Here is a 21,601-nt window from a genome sequence, read left to right on the forward strand (position 1 = left end):
GGAGATGATGAATTAATGGAATATTTAAAATACAAAATAAGAAGGATTTTGCAACTGGGTGGATGTACAGGGAAGAGAAACTCCAAGAATTAGGGCATCTTTAAAAGGAAAGTAAACTGTGACTTCCACTTTTCAGCCCTTCCAACTTAAACATTAACTTTTAATGTGTAACTTAGAAGTTACATCATTAACTTTTTACAAAATTGACACAATTCATGATTTTAAAAGGACAATTTCGGAGGCACAGAATACTAGGCAAAATAAGAGGTACACATGCTAAGGGACTACCTCCATGACCACTATGTTCAGATTAAAATCAATTTCCCCTCCTTCCTGCCATGGACATTGGAGTGTCTCTGAGAAGTTCTTAAAATAGCTGCAAAATAAATTAGAAAACAGAATGTAATTTGATTTCACTCAATTGAAAGGCTTACAACCAAGAAGAGTGAATTAATTAAAAAGCTTAGTGGGGAGGCTGGGTGCAGTGGCTCATGCCTGTAATTCCAGCACTTTGGGAGGCCGAGGCAGGTGGATCACTTGAGGTGAGGAGTTCGAGACCAGCCTGGCCAACATGGTGAAACCCTGTCTCTACTAAAAATACAAAAATTAGCCGGGTGTGGTGGCACATGCCTGTAATCCCAGCTACTAGGGAGGGTGAGACAGGAGAATCCCTTGAACCCGGGAGGTGGAGGTTGCAGTGAGCCGAGATCATGCCACTGCACTATAGCCTAGGCAACAGAGTGAGACTTCACCTCAAAAAAAAAAAAATGCTTATTGGGGCGAGTGAGGTCAAAGCAGACAAAAGAAAATGTATTCTTTCTAATTAAGTCTTTTTAGTGAGTGACCCAAAAAAGACAGACAGGGTTTCCACAGGTGTCTACCGCTAAACACAGTGTTCTGGCAAATAATTACCTTACTCTCTTCTATATTTCTAAATAAAACAAATAATCAGAAATGTGGAAATGCTGTTCCTAAACTACTTTAATATAAATGTCACAGAAATCAAGGAAAATGGGGTTTTCACAACCAACAGCCAACAAAAACTCAATCTTGGATCAACTTTATTTTCATATTCTCCTCCTCCAGCTCCTCCTTACAAAAAGAACAACCATTGCTTTGAGTTTTAAGATCTTCATAAAAATAATTGAGGTTTTAATAATTTTCTAAATTTAGGCATATATTAATTATTACTCTTTCCTTCATCTGCCTGTCAAAGAATGCAAGACCCAAGAAAAACATTTAAATATATTTGGTCCAACCTTCTAATTTTATTGGTGAAAGTAAGGTCCAAAGATATTAAACAAATTTCCAATGTCACAGAACCAAGTAGCAGAATTAAATTTATCTTTATACAAACATTTCTTCAAACTCTCATACTTGTCCTCCAACATGTAAATGATGCCCACATTTACCCTTTTGCCCTGAATTTTCTGCTTGCAGTACAACATTTCTAAGAGCCAATTATTTTAAGACGGTGAGTTCCAAATCATAAAATGCAATTTTTAAAAAATTGCCACAAGAGGCATTCCTTCACATAACTAACTTTTCTTGATGACTTCTCTAATTCTGTTGATGTTGGCTCCATTCTCCTCCTAGCGCTGACAGAAGAGTTATTCCCAACTGTCTTATCTCCATGATTTGACCCCATCATAACTTTTTTAAATCTTCTATCTCTGAGCCAGGGTTATCATGACAAATGTGTGTGTTCCACTATCTCCCTTTAATCTATAGCCAAAGGAGACCATTTGTTTTACTACTAGTGTCTCTTCCCTGTGTCTGGAGAACTAATTTCCACTGATTTCTACTTGCTGAAATCCAACAATCCTCTATGACCCAGTTAAAAATTCACTCCCAAGTATTTATAAAAAACTAAGCTATATCACACTTAATGGTGAAACACTAGTCTCTGAGGTCAGAACCAAGGCAATGATATTTACTATCACCACTTTGATTTGGTGTCTTATTGGCAATAGTTGTCAGTGTTCTCCTAGGGACAGAGCAGAAAATAGGTCATGTAAGAGCTCTGATCCCAAAAGCCAACTGGATTACTTTAGAAAGTACTGTGTTATAGATAAGACAGAAAGAGGTTAACAGGTTACAGTGGGATAAGGGTGGGAGACAAACTAGAAATGGTTGTAACAAAGAGTCCCTGAAAAGCAACATCTGACCCAAGACCTGAATGACGGAAGCAGCCAACCACTGGAAGAACTAGAAAGAGAATATTCTAGGTAGAGGGAAAAAAATCCCTGATGCATTAAAACAGCTTAGCTTCTTCAACAAATAGAAAGTCAATGCAGCATGATAGGCTTGAAGAACTGTTGCTTGAGGTGAGTTTGGAGAAAGTTGGGTAGGTGAGGTAAGATCAACAGTGCGGTTGCTGGCAAAGGCAAAAATAATTAGTTAATTAAAAAAAAAAGACAGTAAACTTCACTGGAAATCATCTAAAGAGGTAAAGAAAAGGCAACAGACAAGATAACCAGAAACCAAGACAAGATAATTTCACAACGGAACCATCAAGTAAGAAAATGGTAATATAACACTTAGTGGATTTAGCAAACTGGTAATGAAGTGAAAGTCTTAGAGGAAAGAAACTCAAGGGTAGTGGGTTGAAGACTGAATGAGAGTGAAGCATGAAGGGTGAGAATAAAACAACTCAAATTTTACTGTGAAGGAAAGGGGAAATACAGTATGACTTTAACATGGAATAGTGGCTCTTTGTTCTCTGTTAAAAAAGGGGAATATTTCAGCAAGTTTATACGTACAGAGAAAGGAGCCAATGGAGAGAAAGTAGTTGTAAATACAGAAAGGGAACAAATGATACAATAACGTTTTAAAAGAGGTGGAAGGGATGGAGTCTAAAGCCAGAGCCAAGGATAAGGAGGTGGTCATTTGCCCCAGAGGAAGAAGAGTTGGGGGCTCAGGTAGAATACTGATAAAGGTTTGCTAAGAGGAATGTGAGAGAAACTGTCTGGTTATTCTTAAGTATGGGCAATGTTAGGAGAAAAGGTGCGTTTGACAGTAACAGCATTAGTAGAGGCAACAGTTTGCACGGTCATTCAATTTTCTCCACAGTGCTCAGCAGCCCAAGAGAGGACTGAAGAAAACGACCAATTTTACTCTGTTATCTGTGATTCCTTATCATTTGGTTTACAACATATTTGCAGCTTTTACGGAATTTTACCTTCCACTGTAATTACACACAGCTCTGGCTACCACTCCGGTCCTCCCCAGTGCCTAGCTCAACATTGGATGTCAATAAATTCTGGTTAAAAGAGTGGATACAGTCACATAATATTTTAAAATATTACAACACAAAAGAAAATCCTGTGCTTCTCCACCACCTCACATGTAAGTCAATGACATCATAAAGACTAAGCTTAACACTTCAGTCAATTGAGGTTTACAATAATGTAGCAGATTCGGATACACCCTTTAATTAGTCTGTTTTAACAAAACAAATCATTAAAAGTAATGTTGCCTTGTTTCTACGACAGTCTTAAATACAGCACTTCCACCCCAATACCTATTTCAAATGAAAATTCAGCTGAACAGTTAGCTAATTGCTTTTAACTCACAAACCCTAAATATTTGCATTCCACTAAAAGCAAAAGTTATTTACTTACAAAGTGTAAATGCTTTTAATTATGGCTATTTCCAATAGGCTTCACACATTTCCATAAACCTAGATTTCTCATTCTTTGGAATTAGATGCATTAGATCACTAGGGAATCTCAACCGATTACAGCCTCCTGATCCCGTCTGTTTACATTCCATCTGCACACACTCCCCTACACGCAACTAAACAACTGGTTTGGGATGAGCATCATCAACAGCACCTTGTGGCTCATCAAACACCATCCTTACTCAATATGGGTTAAGAACCACACCTGAATGCCAGCACTGATATCTCAGTAACTCTAAGAGGTGGGATGTCATTTTGCTGACTGGAATATTGAACAATCTGGGGACAGATATGCCTGTCCAGACCCAACACAAATTAACAAAAATCCTAAACACAGATAAATCCTAAAGAAAAATGTCAACTCATTTTCTTTAAAGAAAATGCTGTCCATTTAGAGGAGGAGAGGGCCAGCGAGAAAAAGGGAAAACGACCCCCGACTCCCAACACATCTTTTTCTCCATACGGGAAATACAAACATCTCTTTGAAGCGGCTTCTACAAAATCGGATGTTCTAGAGTCCTGAAGGAGCATTGGTCCGGGAACTAAAACAGCCAGCCACCTCCTGGCCACCTGTGTCCAGGTAGAGCAAGGTAGTTTGAGGATGCAGGGTTAGGTTTCGGAAAGGGTCTTCACGCCCAAGCGGACCAAGGCAAGAGAGTCGGCGATCCAGAAAGTGGAGGGCTCGGGCGCTGTTCAGGGGGAGAAAATGGGGCAGCGGGGAGAAAAGAGGATGGGTGCTTGGTTCATATCCCAGCTGTTAGGGACACCAGGCAGGTCGAATCCTCTGGTTGAGACCAGAGCCTCCACTGTTACGCTCCCAGAGCTTCCTTTACCCCCACCCCCGGACACCAACCCGCGCCCACACACCTGCCCGTCGACCCGCAGGTGGCATTCTCTCGGTCAAGGGCACGAGGTGAGAAGGGCAGGGCGCGCCGGGACCCTGTGCAGGTAGCCCCAGCTCACCTGGGAGAACCGGGCGCCCCAGGCTCCTCGCCTCGGCCCCCTGGCCCCCTCGCCCTCTCGCCTCCTCGCACTCACCCAGATCATGAGGCTGTCGCACAGGGGCAGCTTAGGCTGCGGCGGCGGCTGCGTCTCCTCCATGGCCGGCGCCGCCGTCGACGACGCCGCGGACACCTTCACCTCCCTCCTCCCGGCTCTCCTCCAGGAGCCGGCGTCCACGACCTGCTAGCCCCCAGGAAAGCTCGGTACCAGGCCCGACCCGCGCAGCTGACGCGCGAACCCTCGCGCTGTCGACGTGTCCGGCGTCACCCCCTCCTCACCCGCCCCCGCCTCGCTCCAGCGTTCGCCCCCTCCCCTTCCTGGGCCCCGGCCGCGCTGCCAGGCACCTGAGCCCCGCCTTCTCCCACCCCTCCCCTCCTCCCACCCGTCCTGCCCACTCCCGCACACCTCGCCCCGCCGCCCTGAGTGACCTGGCCGCGCACCAGTCACAGAGACCGTAGGTACCCGGGAGGGCGGGCGGGGCGGGGCGGGGGCGGGAAGAACCGGCGTAGGTTGCGCAGGAGGGATTGCTGATTGGACGTGCCCTCGTGGGCTCTGGCCAATCAACGTGAGACAAGCCTGAGCCTTGGGTAGAGAGTGAGAGTGGGTGGGAAGAGGTTTATGACCTGGCAGGTGCAGTGAGGGCGGGGGTGGGAGGTTGCGCGCGGGAAGCGAGCGCGCGTGCGCGGCGGGGATTGGTAAGGCTGAAGCTTGCACAGCGCCAGTGGCCGAAGAGGCAGAGGGGCAGCAGGGCACCGGCTGGGCTCAGGCGTCTTCCCTCCTTCTTCGCGGTAGCACGCCGCCTCGCTACACCTGTGGAGGGCCCCACACTCTGCTTCCACATTGTCTTCAGAAATAGATCCTACCGGCTGGGCGAGGTGGCTCACGCCTGTAATCCTAGCACTTTGGGAGGCTGAGGCGGGTGGATCACCTGAGGTCAGGAGTTCGAGACCCGCCAGGCCAAGATGGCGAAACCCATTCTCTACTAAAAATACAAAGATTAGCCGGGGGTGGTGGCACATGACTGTAATCCCAGCTACTCAGGAGGCTGAGGCAGAAGAATCGCTTGAACCCGGGAGGCACATGTTGCAGTGAGCCGAGATCATGCCACTGCACCCCAGCCTGGACAAAAAACCGAGACTCTGTCTCTAAAAAATATATAAAACAAAATAAAGAAAGAAAGAAATAGATCATACCCATGAATTAAAACTCTTCGAGGAAGGAAGAGCTGATTTCCTCCTAGGCACTCATTGGAAAGGGATGTTTTCATTTGCACACGTGGCAAATATGCCACATTAATAACGAAAATAAAATCCGTCAGTGCTCCTTAAATAAGCTCTCACGGGACCATAGATCATGAGCAATTTTATTTTACATGGGGCAAAAGGGAAGACCGTTTTCAAGTAGCAAAATAAACGAAATGTTTTGAAAAACATGGAAGATATTAATGTATCCATTTTCCTTTGGCAGTTGAAAATTTGCTTTTTCCGAGAATGTTATGGGGTGGAGGGGGGTCGGGGGAGGTGACCTGAAATTGGAAGCTCTCCAAGGTATTGATAGATGGCTTAGGTGATTGAAAAGGGCTAGACTATTCTTAGTCTTGCTGTCACTTCACTCATTCATAAACTCATCAATTCATGCTCTGAGTAAGGAAACAGCTGGCTTTTTTTAATATTGCTGCGTTTTTATATTTAGACACTGAAAATTTAAAACTGATGGACGACTGCAATTAAAAGCCCCCAAGTGTAAATCAGTCTTATTCTAAAAATACAGTATGTACGTTTGCTATTGACTCCCTTAACATTATTCCAGAACTTTCTTAACGCCTCTGGAGTCACTTTATATGCTGGAACTAGGTACATTGGTAATGTGATTTAATTAAAACTACAAGATTTAGGAATTGAAGACCTGGTCTGAATCTTGACTTTATTCCCCACTGGCTGCTCTCCTATAGCCCCCAACCTCCACATTCCTAAGATCATTGTAATTAAAATGTAAACATACATGGTAAATGTAAATTATAAACTTTGTAAATATGAGTTACTATTATCATCTATACATACGGGAACTTCTCAACATATTTATCACTGAGAGCCACAAGTGACCAAATTTCTCAAATAAAATAATTCGTGAGAGTAACTTGGGGGGGGGCAATTAAGTTATGCTTCTGGACTTTATAGAGAGTAAATTATCAGGGAAGGAAAAATTTAGCAATTTTTATCAAGAAACTTTAAAATATCCATATCATTTAAACCCATGATTCCAATTTATTCTACGTCAGTCATAAATTCTATTGAAATAATCAGAAGTGCATTTGGAGGCTTTGAACAATGATATGTATGGCAATGCTATGTATTGATCAATTGTATAATCGATTGATACAATGCCCAATAAGCAAGAAAGGCTAAATATTTTACAGCAGATTCAGTGCTCTGGAGAATATTTGATAACTCAGGAAAGTTGTCACAATGTATACTATTAAATAAAATTTAGATGAAAGTATCAGCCATATGACCTCAATATTATAAATATTATGTATGTATTTTAATATATACACAGGAAGAAGACAAAGGAATAATCATAAAACTGTTGTTATATTTATATACAAATGAAAAATGACTATTTTTCTAATCTTCCATATTTTCTAGGCTTTCTACAATTAGCTTATATTACTTTATAATCAGAAAAAAAAGACTTTAGAAGAAATGCCAAATACAACATAAGTTATCATTTCCAACTATTAAATTGGCATCAGTTCTTTAGAAGTTGGCATCCATGTTTGGGGAGTTGAATGAAACTAACTCTTAAACCCTAGCTGTGGGATTATAAATAGGTACAAAGTTTTTTGACAATATATATCAAGAGCCTTTAAAATGTTCAAAGTCTTTAAGCCAGTAAGTTCACTTTCAGAATCTATTCTAAGAAAATAATCATATGCCAACAAAGTTGTTGATTGCAGTACTATTTATCAAGCAAAAAGGAAAAGAAACAGCTATTAAATGTCTGAAAGAGAAGTGATTAAACACAGAAGTTATATTTAAACAATGAAATGTATCATAGGCATTAAAATATTTTAAAATAAGTTTATTCAGGAAAATGCTTATCACATAATGTTAAGAAAAAAAGCCATTATGCAATCTGTGCATACAGCATAGATCCCAACATATACATAAATATATGGGCCAGGTGCAATGGCTCAAGCCTGTAATGCCGGCACTTTGGGAGGCTGAGGTGGTGGGAGGATCACTTGAGTCCAGGGGTTTGAGATCAGCCTGGGCAACATAGAGAGAACCCGTCATTACCTTGAATAAATAAATAAATAAATAAATGTATGTATGTAAATATATATTTATGTGTGGATCCCTATTTGGGTGTGCCTGGGTGTGTGTATATATACTGTATACATACACCCCCAGAGAGAGAAAAAAAGAAAGAGACTACAGAAAATATACCAAGATGTTGATAGTGATGATGATAATGTCTAGGTATTGGAATAATGGGTGAGTTTTACCTTCTTTGTAATTTCCAGTGAATTTGAAATTTTCTACCGTGATTTTATTGTCATGAAAAAGGAGTAAAGCCTGAAAATGTTTAAAATTATGAATATGGTAGAATCTCAACTGTGAAGAATATATATAGGAATACATGCACACATACACACGTGTGCCCACGCATGTGTGCATGCGTATGCATCCATACAGAGGGACATTGAGAAGAGAGTTGGCTAAAATTAAGCCCAAAGTTTAGTGTTATAGAGACCTGATATCACTTCTTATTGCCTGGGTGATCTTGAGCAAATGACAATTTCATTAAAGCTCAGTTTCAGTCTCTCTAAGCTGGGATAATACTAGTATATTTCTGTGTATTTCTGTATTGATTAGGAATATTTTTGGTGGTAAGTGGGAGAAACCAAACCTGGTAGCTTTTTTTTTTTTTTTTTAATGTTTTTGGAAGAATACAAGAGGGTTCACAGGTTCAGAGGAAGAGCTGAAGAACCCAGCATGGGAAAGTGCAGGTCCCAAAATAGCTCATTGGATCTAGGTAGCAAAAACTATGGGAGTCTTTTCAGGATACCACCACCTGGATGAGTAGGATAAAATGGCTGCTCAGTCTTTCTGTGTCATTCTGTTCAAGATTCCAATTCCAGGGGGAGCATCTGACTGGCCTGTTTTGGGATTTTGTCTAACCCTTTCCCAGAAGAGGATAGAGCCCTAGACTGGCTGCCCCACATAGATTGCAGGCCTAAGGCGAGATCACAGAGCTGTTGCCCATTGAAAGGAGGAATGGTGCCTGCAGACAAAAACAAAACCAATTCTTTCCACATGACTTCTTACGGTTGTTGTGAGGGTCAAATATATGTAAAATGCTTAATATAAATCCTAGCTTATAGTAGTTGCTCAATACATTTTAGCTATTCTTTACACCACACACGTGTGTGTGCATGTGTGCACTGAAAAGAAACCTGAAAAAAAATTAAAATATTAGTAAACGTTATTCATGGTAATTAATTATTGTCTTTTTGTATTTTCCAATTTCATCAAAATGGATGAATATTTGTTTTTTACTTAAAACAAACTTTATTGTGTGTGTTGGGGAAAAAGGATGAGAAAGAGATTTTATGTTCTGAGTTGGTCTGTAAGTAAATAGATAAATGATAAGAGGAGAAAATCCCTAGCTAGGCACTTTAAATAGAACTGCAGTAGGCCCTACTTGTAAAGAAGATATCTGTGTCTTACACATACAAATGATGAAATGAAGAAACTGAGAATTCTAAGGCTTTCCTGCTGATTTCTAGGTAACCCTGAATGTCTCAGAATGGATATCAGCTAGACGACTCTGACCTGGACAGATGCAGATCTAGACATACAGTTCCTGCAGTCATGCTAGTAGAGAGATCATGTCAGCAGCAAAGAGTGCAATTGGACGTCAGCAGCAAAGCATTCATTCCTGAAGGAAATTATTGAACCCACACACAGAGAATTCTGACAGCATTGTTTAGGTAAAGCTTCCCCTTCCACAGACCCCCAAACACATGTCCTGCAAATGTTGAAGGTAGGAAGGAAGGATGAAGGCATAAAAGAAGGGAGGGAAGAAAGAGGGAGAAAGGAAAGAACTGCAACATAGGCTCAATCTCAGCAACCGAGACAGAGGTAGCCAGAATGATATGAGATCCACCATAGGGATTAGTTTGCTTTTCTGGATGATGCCCACAAGAGTGGTCTGCGATCAAATATGCAAAGAATTATAGCAAATAGCAAACTCAGGCTACCTCAAGTCAATATCAAAGTTCAGAAGAAGTTGAATGCAGCAGCTGTGACAATTTTCAGAATCTGGGAGGTACTTTGGAATCATAGTTTCCAGGCCCCGAGGGAGGAGATTTATATGCCCTAGGCAGAGTCACAGAAAGAGAGACAGGAATGAAAATTGACGTTTTACAACACCTCCTTGTTCTTAGACCTGTAAACACAGTGGGCACAAATACCTAAGGTGTATTTGAGTTCCATCAAATACCATACTAGGGTTTAGGGAAGCAAGACCAATCCCAGACATTATGGGTAAGATTTAGCTTTCTGTTAATGGAACAACCTTGACCATAATTGACTTGGATCTGAACGTTTAGGTAATGGGACTGGGAAGATAGGGACAAATATCCTATGGATATTTTCAGCCAGCATAACTATTAAGGTAGAGACTGGAGAAAGGTGATCAAGGATGTGGATTCTTTCCCACTGTGTGTAAAAATGAATATTCATTTATTTTTCACGCTGGCTTGAAACTCACTCTTGCTATGAAATTAATATTCATTTAGGAACTGTATGAGATACTGGAAATTTTACTTCTAGGGCTGTTGAAGACTTGAGTTACATGGATTTTATATCACTTAATGAAACTGCCTTTTAATGCATTTTACTTCCAAGAGATGTTATTGCCAACCTGTTGGGCTGCCCAAAGAGAGATTACTCTAAGGATTCAATGGAGAAATTGAAGCCAAGTGCAAGTTCAAATTAAGGGAGACGGCATCTCTGTCACTAGAGAATGCGCATCCATAGAGCAAGAGATTTTAAAATTGTACCATAAACAGAAAAAAAAAATCTTAACTTCAAGGACTTTTGTTATTGCAGCCTGTTGTAAATTGGATTTTCCAGGAAGTAGACCCTGAGATGGAGATTAGCATGTTGGAGGGTTATTAAGAAATGCTGTTGGGAATAACAGCTGTGAGAGAGGAGGGAAGGAAGAAGTAGTGGGCAGAGGGAGAAAGCAGCTTGTGGTGCAGGCTCAATGAAAGTCTTGACTTATCCCTGGGGAGTGCTGAAGCTGGAATGGTCCTTCCAAGTTGTTCCAAGTTTGAATGAGGGGAGTTGGTCTGTACGCTTCCATGTTGACAAATCATTCATTGCATGTGGGCTGCCCTAGAGAGGTGACGTGGCAGCCTAGGCAATTCACGAAGAAGGCTGATGGCTGATGGCTGTCTGCTGAAAGCACTCCAAGATGCTGGAAATATCCAGGCAGCACACCACAGTATACTCTGTAAGGCAGTAGCACCCACAGTAGCTTTGGGTGGGGATGAGGGTGCCATCACTCAGAATGGGAAAGCATGGTGTTTAAGTGTGGACAAGTAGGACTGAAAGTGTGGCAATAGGTATCATAACCACAAAGTTAAAATAGTCACAGAGGAAGAATGTTGGCATCTTTGGTTCTTGGATTAGAAGCCTCCAAAATGAGGAAGGATTTTAGCCATAGTTATAATTTCACTTAAGGGCTTAGTGTCAAATAACTAAATGAATGACACCTTGGAGGATTTAAGACAGGTTCCTGGGGAAACAAAAGTTACAAAAAAGATATATCACAATACTGAGTAATCTTATCAATTATGTTTTAAACTTACAGGGAAGAGTGTTTAGCTTGCCATTTATTAAGTAAAAATAAATGTAACCATTTCATTTATTAAGCATATGTAAACTCACCCTAAAGCTCTAAATCAAACATAATCGCACGTAATTTATCTTGTCCTTAATAACTCCGATGAGAAAAACTTTAAATAGCAAGGTAAATGTAGCATTTATTTTCAAATACCTAAAAACAACAGTAAAAATAGGCATTTAGTAAAAATGTACCGATAATGTAACCAATCTAAAGCATCATTTAAACATATAAATCATGGAGTTTATATCTCAGTTTATCTGAGTGAATCACAAGACCTGTCATCATTTTACACTCTGTTGGAAGAGATGATCCATGGTTCTCATTCAGTTGGTGACCTATTTTTTATGTACAAAAATCCTTCTAATCCATGTAAGCAGGTTTTTAAAACAAAGACCAAACAGTGACACATAGTGAGTGTCTAATCATTTCATCCGCAGATGTTTGTCTCTAAAAAGCAAGAATTACAGTATAACAAAGGGTACCTCCTATTGGTGTTTGTTTGTTTTTGAGACGAGGTCTCACTGTGTCACCCTTGAGTGGAGTGACATGATCCTGGCTCACTGCAGCTTCAAACTCCTGGGCTGAAGTGATCCCCCCCACCTCTCCCTCCTGAGTAGCTGGGACAATGGGCACGTGCCACCATGTTCAGCTAATTTTTTCATTTCTTGTAGCGATGCGGTCTTCTTATGTTGTCCAGGCTGATCTGAAACTCCTGGGCTCAAGCAATCCTCCTGCTTCAGCCTCCCAAGTGCTGGGATTACAGGTATGAGCTACCATGCCTGGCTGCTCCTATTGTTTTTAGGTGTGTTGAAAATTAATATTTTAAAAATTGAAATTATTTAATTATATTATATGTATGGAAAATAGATACAGTCACATTCACAAGACTGGTTTCACAGGTTTAATAAGAACATAATGTTTAAGGATGATAGAGATCACTATGTTAGAAATAGTGATTATTTTTTATTATCGCTTGAGAAAAATACATTTGAAACTGTCATTACAAAATGTGGTACTCTGAAGCCTCTACACGTATATCAGTTGAAAATACATTGAAGTGATATTTGCCTAAGGAGCTAGAATATCTTGCTTTCCCTCCATGTGTTAGATAAGTATAACTTATATATAATATAATACATCTTAAAACGTCAAAATGTTAGAGGGAAGAAGTTTATCCGATCATTTATGGACACTAGAAAAGGGGGCTTCTTAATCATAAGCATTAACAAATTGGGCTATAAGAACAAAGAACAAAAATGTTCCGGAATGCCAGGAAAGATGTGCAAAGGGTTTACTAAACGCTGTTGCAGAAAATTCCTTGAAGCTCATGGCTAGTAAAATGTCTGAAACGATTTAACCCAGTAAATGAGTACTTCCTAATGTGATCTGGGAATATTCCCCAAAGATCTTTAAAACAAAACGACCAAGAAATAATGAAAAACAAAACTACTGGGTAGGACCTAGCCTTATACAGAAAAGAGGGAGCTGCACATTTCATTAAAGGACTTGCCACTATAAAAAGATTTCCTTCCCAGTGCTTTGGGAGGCAGAGGCGGGTGGATCACCTGAGGTCAGGAGTTCAAGACCAGCCCGACCAACATGGAGAAACCCCATCTCTACTAAAAATACAAAATTAGCCAGGCATGGTGGCGCATGCCTGTAATCCCAGCTACTCGGGAGGCCAAGGCAGGAGAATCGCTTGAACCTGGGAGACAGAACTTGTGGTGAGCCGAGATCATGCCATTGCACTCCAGCCTGGGCAGCAAGAGCAAAACTCCGTCTGAAAGAAGAAAAAAAAAAAGTTTCCTGGCCAAGCGCGGTGGCTCACGCCTGTAATCCCAGCACTTTGGAAGGCCAAGGCAGGAGGATCATGAGGTCAAGAGATCGAGACCATCCTGGCCTGGTGAAACCCCGTCTCTACATCTCTACTAAAAATACAAAAATTAGCCAGGTGTGGTGCCGTGTGCCTGTAGTCCCAGCTACTCAGGAGGCTGAGGCATGAGAATCACTTGAACCCGGGAGGCGGAGGTTGCAGTGAGCCAAGATCATGCCACTGCACTCCAGCCTGGCAACAGAGCGAGACTCCATCTCAAAAAAAAAAAGTTTTGTATGAACACAATTGGTGACTGAGAACATATCCAATCATAAAGCTATAAAAAAAAACAATAATAGCTAAAACATGCAGCACTTATTAGGTGCTGTGCACTATTCAATGTACTTCACTTACACTAATTCATTTATCCTTAACAACCTGATAAAGTAAGTAATATTTTTCAACTTTATCTTACTGATGAGGGAACTGATGCATCAAGAGGCACCCAAGCTCATACAACTAATAAATTGCATACCTCATAAAACCTCTTTCCAGATGCGAAGAAGAGATTCATCCTTGGGGAGATCACAGCTGATTTTTAAAGACAATCATTGCAAATAAAACATAACATATACAATCCTTCTTCAATCATTGCAGTTTCTGTATTTTCCCTTGTTACTGAAATAGTTCTTCAGGGAGTCAGCATTGTTTTTGTTCAACACAGTGAAACAAGAAAATCCATTGTGTCTAGATGAGTGAAATTAATGATTACCTATTGAAGAATCTACTGACTGAAGGTTCATGACTACAGTAAATGAGTCAGGGCCCTTGAATATGCTAAGCTTTTGGCATTTTGTATCTGAAGATGAGCTTGAATTATTTTTACCCATTTTTTTATATAAACCTCAAATTTTTCTGAAGAATAATTAAGTTGGCCATTCGGATTAAATAACTGGCCTACCTGTGAGGCTGTATTTTTTTAATGTACAAAGTCCATTTTTAGGTTATAATTACCACATTGATAGAGAGATAAAGAGAGAGAGGGATGCATATAAATAATTCAAGAGTAACAGAAATAATTACCATTAGCCCTTAAATACTTCAGTATATATCTCTGAAGAATAAGAACATTCTCTGATCTAATTACATAGAATTATATAGTTGGGAAAATTAACAGTGACATAATAGTATTGTATAATGTGCACTCCTTTAAATTTACCTAATTGTCCACAATTATTTTTTTCTTTTTTCTGGGACTCAAAGTCAAGGAATCAGGATTATGCATTGTATTTGACATGTTGCTTCAGTCTCCTCTGATCTAGGTCAGTTCTCCACTCCGTGTGTGTGTGTGTGTGTGTGTGTGTGTGTGTGCATGTGTGTGTGTGAGAGAGAGAGAGATCTTTCATGACAGCAACATTTTTGAAGAGTCTAGTAGATTTGTCGGATTGTTTCTTGGTGATCAGATTTGGTTCAACTATTTTTGGAAGAGATTATATTGTGAGCTTAGTGTATCACATTAGCAATAACATGGTACTAGATTGTCTAATTACTAAGGACATTAAATTTTACCATTTGATTAGAATGATGTCCACTAGATCTCTCCATTGTAAAGATATTTTTCCATTGTTATTACTAAATAATCTGAGAATGTGTGTGTATATTTTTACCCCCAATTTTTCACTCAATGCCTTTGGCATCCATTAATAATTATTATCAGAATCAAGTATTACTATGGTGTGTAAAAGGGTCGTGGTTTTCTATTTCCACTATTCCTTCTATATCTATTAGTTGGCATTATTCTACAAAAATAGCTTTTCCTCTTTCTTCATATCCACCTTTAATTTTTTTAAGTGCAAATATGGACTCTAAATATATGTTTATTCAGCATGTTATAATCCATTCCTGACATGAGTCATTTTAATCATCAGTCCCTCAGAAGTTCAGCCTGTGGGAATGCCTTCACATTGGCTTCTGCATCTTTTTTGCATAATCCATTGTTTTTTTGTGTACTTCTAGGCACAGGATGTTACAGGATCATTTTGTACTTTCATTGACCCTATCTTGGACTCAGCCATTTCTCCAAGGATCCCTGGTTCCATGTTGTAGGGAAGGATGTTTAGTAAGCCTGGATGTCTATGAGCAAAGCAGGCTCCATTTCATAATTTCATTCCTTGAAAATGAGATTTTGGTCACCTGTTAAAATAGGGTTACTCTTGTAAAAACTATAATATTGAACCTCATAGTCATTTAGGCTTTAGGGTGAACATATTTATCAGCCTATTTATTTCATAAGGGGTAATGGTGGCAATGCTGAAGTTAGAGGGCCCATGGAGGAAGAAAGAAAGGTAACATCAATTTCTTCTATTCCAGGCACCATCACATACATGATTGACATTAATCCTCATAAAAATCTTAGTTTTGCAAGTGAGGGAGTAACTTGTTCAAAGTTACTGCTTGTGTTATAGATATCCCAAAATTAAAACCCTTATTTGTTTGATCCTAAAAACTTCATCTGTGACTTCTACTACCAAAGGCCATTCTCCAAGCCAAGCAAGTAGGTCTGAGGGCTGAGAAGACACAGTTCACCCACTTCAAGTTTCAAGAAGGGCAAACTTTGGTCATGCTGTCTTCTGTGTTTCACTTGAAGTTGTTCAGCATGATCTGCATGCACAGCCACCCTCTCATTGTCCTTCGGCTGAGAATAGGGTTCAAATGTTTCTCCCTATTGCTCAGGAAGTCTGTGGGAAACAATTTCCTATTTCATTTGCTTTCAGTGTTTATTCAAAAAGAACAGATAGAATCTCAAACTGAATGCTGTTTCAGTTGGATTATTCATTACAAGTACTATCTGTTGCCAGAAGTTAGTGCTGGTGGTGGGAAAGCTTGTTGTAGGCTTGTAAGAGATAACTGAAACAAGCTGCCTGAGAAACAATGTTGGGTACAAAGCACAGAAGAACATGTTTTTGTCCCCTCTTCATTATGATCTTGGTCAAGTTCCTGAACTCTGTTGGCTCTCAGTTTTCTCACTGTAAATGGAGACAATAATAGTTTGCCTGCCTGAAGAAATGAGGTAAGCTGTCTAGTACAAAATCAACAACCACATATTGAATATCTTCTACAAAAGAGAGTTTCCTTTGACATTAGAAATGTGGAGAAATATAAGGCAGAGTTTCTACTCCTATTATGCTTAACATCCAGTTGAAGTTGCAGGACTTGCATCTTAAAAGGACAAATAAATAACATGGAGACATATTTGTAACACAGTATGTGAGTGTCAAAGACAAGGGAAAGGATTAATCACCAATAACATTATAAGCTTCTCAACTTAAAATAATATTAAAGAACGCTTTTCTCTTTTTTTAAAAAATATAAGTTTAGGAATAGATGTGCAGGATATGCAGGTTTTTTACATAGGTAAACGGGTACCATGGTGGTTTACTGCACAGATCATCCCATCACGCAAGTATTAAACCCAGAATCCATTAGCTATTTTTCCTGATGCTCTTCCCACCCCACAGGTGCCCAGTGTGTGTTGTTCCCCTCCATATGTCTATGAGTTCTCATCATTCAGCTCCCACATATAAGTGAGAACATGAAGTGTTTGGTTTTCTGTTCCTGTGTTACTTTGCTGAGGATAATGGCTTCTAACTCCATCCATGTCCCTGCAAAGGACATGATCCCATTCCTTTTTATGGCTGCATAGTATTCCATGGCATATATGTATCACATTTTCTTTATGCAATCTATCATTGATGGACATTTAGGTTGATTCCATGACTTTGCTACTGCAAATAGTGCTGCAATGAACATATGCATGCATGTATCTTTATAACTGAATGATTTATATGCCTTTGGGTACATACCCAGTAACGGGATTGCTGGGTCAAATGGTATTTCTGCATTTAGGTTTTTGAATAATCGCCACACTGTCTTCCACAGTGATTGAACTAATTTACACTCCCACCAACAGTGTAAAAACATTCCTTTTTCTTCATAACCACTGCAGCATCTGTTGTTTTTTGACTTTTTAATAGTAGCCATTCTAACTGGTGTGAGATGGTATCTCATTGTGGTTTTGATTTGCATTTCTCTAATGATCAGTGATGTTGAGCTTTTTTTCATATGTTTGTTGGCCGTATGTATGTCTTCCTTTGAGAAGGATCTGTTCATGTTCACTTTTTAATGTCCGCTTTTTAATGGGGTTGTTTATTTTTTTCTTGTAAATTTGTTTAAGTTACTTGTGGATTCTGGATATTAGATCTTTGTTAGGTAGATAGATAGATAGATAGATAGATAGCAAAATTTTTCTCCCATTCTGTAGGCTGTCTGTTCACTCTGATAATAGTTTCTTTTGTTGTGCAGAAGCTCTTTAGTTTAATTAGATCCCATTTGTCAATTTTTGCTTTTATTGAATTGCTTTTGATATTTTTGTTGTGAAATTTTTGCTTGCGTCCTGAATGGTATTGTCTAGAGTGTCGTCTAGGATTTTTATAGTTTTGGGTTTTACATTTAAGTCTTTAATCCATTTTGAGTTAATTTTTGTATATGGTGTAAGGAGGGTGTCCAGTTTCAATTTTCTGCATACTGCTAGCCACTTCTCCTAGCACCATTTATTAAATAGGGGATCCTTTCCCCATTGTTTGTTTTTGTTAGGTTTGTCAAAGATCAGATGATTGCAGGTGTGTGGTCTCATTTCTGATTTCTCTATTCTGATTCATTAGTCTATGTGTCTGTTCTTGTACTAGTACCATGCTGTTTTGGTTACTGTAGCCTTGTAGTACAGTTTGAAGTCAGGTAGCATGATTCTCATTAAATTACCATTGACTTCTTTACAGAATTAGAAAAAACTATCTTAAAATTCATATAGAACAAAAAAAAAAGGGGCCCAAATAGCCAAGTCAATCCTAAGCAAAAAGCACTTTTCTCTTTTCTCCTACCTATGTTTTAAACAAGAAAATAAGGAATAAGGAAGGAAAGAATAAAGGTACAACAAAACAAATGAAAAATGAAAAAGAAAAGGAAAAAATACAAAAAAAGCAGTAAAAGTAGATATGAAGATAAATACAAAAGTCAGTATTAATGTCTTTTCAGTTTATAAACCTCACTTTTTCTTATGTGATTTAAATCCAATTGCATAATACAAAAATTATAAATCTATGTTTATAAATACAAAACATATAAAGATATCATTTGTGACAATAACAACATAAAGAGAGGGATGGAGCTGTGTACATGCAAACATTTTGTATACAATTGAAACTAACTTGAATTGAAACTAGATTGCTATAAATGAAAACGTTAATTGTAATCCTCAGGGCAACCACTAAGAATACAACTTTAAAATGTGTAGAAAAAGAAAAGAGAAAGTAATCAAAAAGGTATACTAGAAAATACGTATTTAATACAAAAGAAGGCAGTAACAAAGGAATTAAAGAGCAAAAAAAAACATATAGAAAGCAAATAGCAAAATGGCAAAAATCCTACCTTATCAGTAATTACATTAAAAATAAATGGATGAAAGCTCTAATGAAAAGGCAAATGTTGGCAGTAAAGATTGAAAAACATGATCTAATTGTATGCTGTCTATAAGAGACTTGCTTTAGATTCAAAGTCAAAATAAGTTGAAAGCTAAGAAATGGAAGAAGCTCCTTCATGCAAACACTAACTAAAAGACAGCTGGAGTAAATATATGACTATCAGACAAAATAGAGTTTAAGAAAAAAATTATGCCTGGTGCAGTAGCTCATGCCTGTAATCCCAACACTTTGGTAAGCCAAGGAGGGAAAATCACTTGAGTCTAGGAGTTCAAGACCAGCCTGGGCAACATAGGGAACCCCCATCTCAAAAGAGAGAGAGAGAGAGAGACAGAGAGAGAGGGAGAGAGAGAGAGAGACAGAGAGAGAGGGAGAGAGAGGGGGGGGAGAGAGAGAGAGAGAGAGAAAGAAGGAAAGAGAGAGAGAAAGAAAGAAAGAAAGAAAGAAAGAAAGAAAGAAAGAAAGAAAGAAAGAAGGAAAAAGAAAGAAAATAAAGACATTAGCCGGGCTTAGTTGTATTTACCTGTGGTCCCAGCTATTTGAGAGACTGAGGTGGCAGGTGGGCTTGGGCCCAGGAGGTTGAGACTATAGTAAGATGTGATTGTACCACTGTACTACTCCAACCTGAGCAATAGAACAAGACCCTATCTCAAAAAAGAAAAAAGAAAAAATTGTTACAATAGACAAATCAGGATATTACATAATAATAAAGGGTCAATCCATCAAGAACATATATCAATTATAAACCTATAAACAGAGCCCCAAATATATGAGGCAAAGATGGGCAATTAAAGACAGAAGTAGGCAGTTCAACAATAAGAGTAGGACGTTGCATATTCCACTTTCAATAATGAATAAGTCAACTAGGCAGATCATCAACAAGGACATAGAGGACTTGAATAACACTACATGCCAACTATACCTAAGAGACATGTACAGGACACTCCATTCAACAACTGCAGAATACACATTCTTCTCAAGCGCACACGGATAATTCTCCAAGATGAACCATATGTTAAACTTCTAAACAAATCTCAATAAATTTTAAAATATTGAAACCATAACAAGTGTCTTTGGAATGAAATTAGAAATCTATAACAGAAGGGAAACTGGAAAATTCACAAATATGTGGAAATTAAACAACATACTCTTAAATAACCAATGGGCCAAAGAAGAAATCACAAGGGGATTTAGAAAATAGAGATGTATGAACATGAAAACACAACATACCAAAATCTATGAGATACAATGAAAGCAGTGCTCAGAGGGAAATTTATACTTTTAAATGCCTACGTTAAAAAAAAATCTTATATAAATAACCTAACCTTCCTAAGTGACTAGCAAAAAAAAAAAAAAAAAAAAAAAAAAGGCAGACTAAGCCCACAGCAAACAGAAGGGCTGAAATAATAAAGATTTGAGCAGAGGTAAATGAAACAAAACATAGAAAAACAATAAAGAGAATTAATGAAACTAAACTTTGTTCTTTGAAAAGATCAACAAAATTGCCAAACTTTTACCTCAACTGATGAAGACAAAAAGAAGATTCAAATAAAAAATGAAAGTGGTAATATTACTATTAGCCTTATGACAATAAAAAGAATTATAGAGAGTGCTATAAACATTTCTATGTGAAAAAAAATCATATAACCTAAACAAAATGAACAACTTCCTAGAAACACACAAACCACACACACAAACTATCAAAATTGACTCAAGATGAAATCTGAATAGACTTAAAACAAGTAAGGATATTGAATCAGTAATCAAAAATTCTAACAGAAAAAAGCTCATGACTGGGTGGCTTCACTGGCAAAGTCTACCAAATATTTTATGAAGCAGAGTAATTCTTTTCAAACTTCCAAAAAGTAGAAGGGGAGGAAATATTTCCCAACTCATTCTATGAGGCCAGCATTACCCTGATACCAAAGCCAGACAAAGATATGACAAGGAGAGAAAACTGCATGCCAATATCCCTTATGAATATAGATGCAAAAATTTTCAACACAATACTAGCAAACAAAATTCAACACTAGATTAAAAGGATTATACGTTATGACTAATTTTTTCCAGGGATGCAAGAGTGGTTCAACATATGAAAAGAAGTCAAATCAACATATTACAACATTTATGAAAGAAAGAGTAAAACCCCACACATTCATCTTAACTGATGACAAAAAGCATTTGACAAAATTCAACAGTCTTTCATGATGGGAACACTCAGTAAAGTAGAAATAGAAGGCAGCATTCTCAACATGATAAAGGCCATCTGGAAAATTCCATAGCTAACGTCAAACTCTATGTAAAAGACCAAAAGCTTTCCCTGTAATATCAGGCACAAGACAAGAATTTTCATTCTTGCCACTTCCATTCAACATTATACTGAACGTTCTAGCCAGGTCAACAAGGTAAGAAAAAGAAATAAAAGGCATCTATATTAGAAAGGCAGAGGTAAAACTATTTCTAGTCACAGATGACATGATTTTATATCAAACAAAAAACTACTAAAGCTATGCATTACTCTGTTTTGCATTGCTATAAAGGAATTCCTGAGACTGGGTAATTTATAAAGAGTTTTCTTTGGCTTGCAGTTCTGCAGGTTGTACAATCATGACACCAGGATCTGCTTGGCTTCTGGTGAAGCCTCAGGAA

The 21,601-nt window shown here is 38.7% G+C and overlaps 1 protein-coding gene across 8 annotated transcripts in view; it reads right to left on the reverse strand.

Moving 5' to 3' along the window:
• Nucleotides 1-5,250, reverse strand: part of HOOK1 (hook microtubule tethering protein 1) — an 84,297-nt gene extending 79,047 nt beyond the window's left edge. Inside the window, exons 1-2 of one of the 8 annotated variants that reach the window (XM_001156562.7) lie at nucleotides 5,090-5,250; nucleotides 4,721-4,864 (exon numbers count right to left, since the gene is read on the reverse strand). In XM_001156562.7, coding sequence (XP_001156562.1) covers nucleotides 4,721-4,783 — 63 coding nt within the window. In that variant the 5' untranslated portion in view covers nucleotides 4,784-4,864; nucleotides 5,090-5,250. Of the gene's footprint in view, nucleotides 1-3,181; nucleotides 3,374-4,720; nucleotides 4,997-5,089 lie in introns of those variants that run through there. The other 7 variants (XM_054683542.2, XM_063801293.1, XM_063801287.1 and 4 more) reach the window with 7 other exon arrangements.
• Nucleotides 5,251-21,601: the final 16,351 nt, after the last annotated feature.

This window comes from Pan troglodytes, chromosome 1 (assembly GCF_028858775.2).
Source record: "Pan troglodytes isolate AG18354 chromosome 1, NHGRI_mPanTro3-v2.0_pri, whole genome shotgun sequence".
Lineage (NCBI taxonomy): Eukaryota > Metazoa > Chordata > Mammalia > Primates > Hominidae > Pan > Pan troglodytes.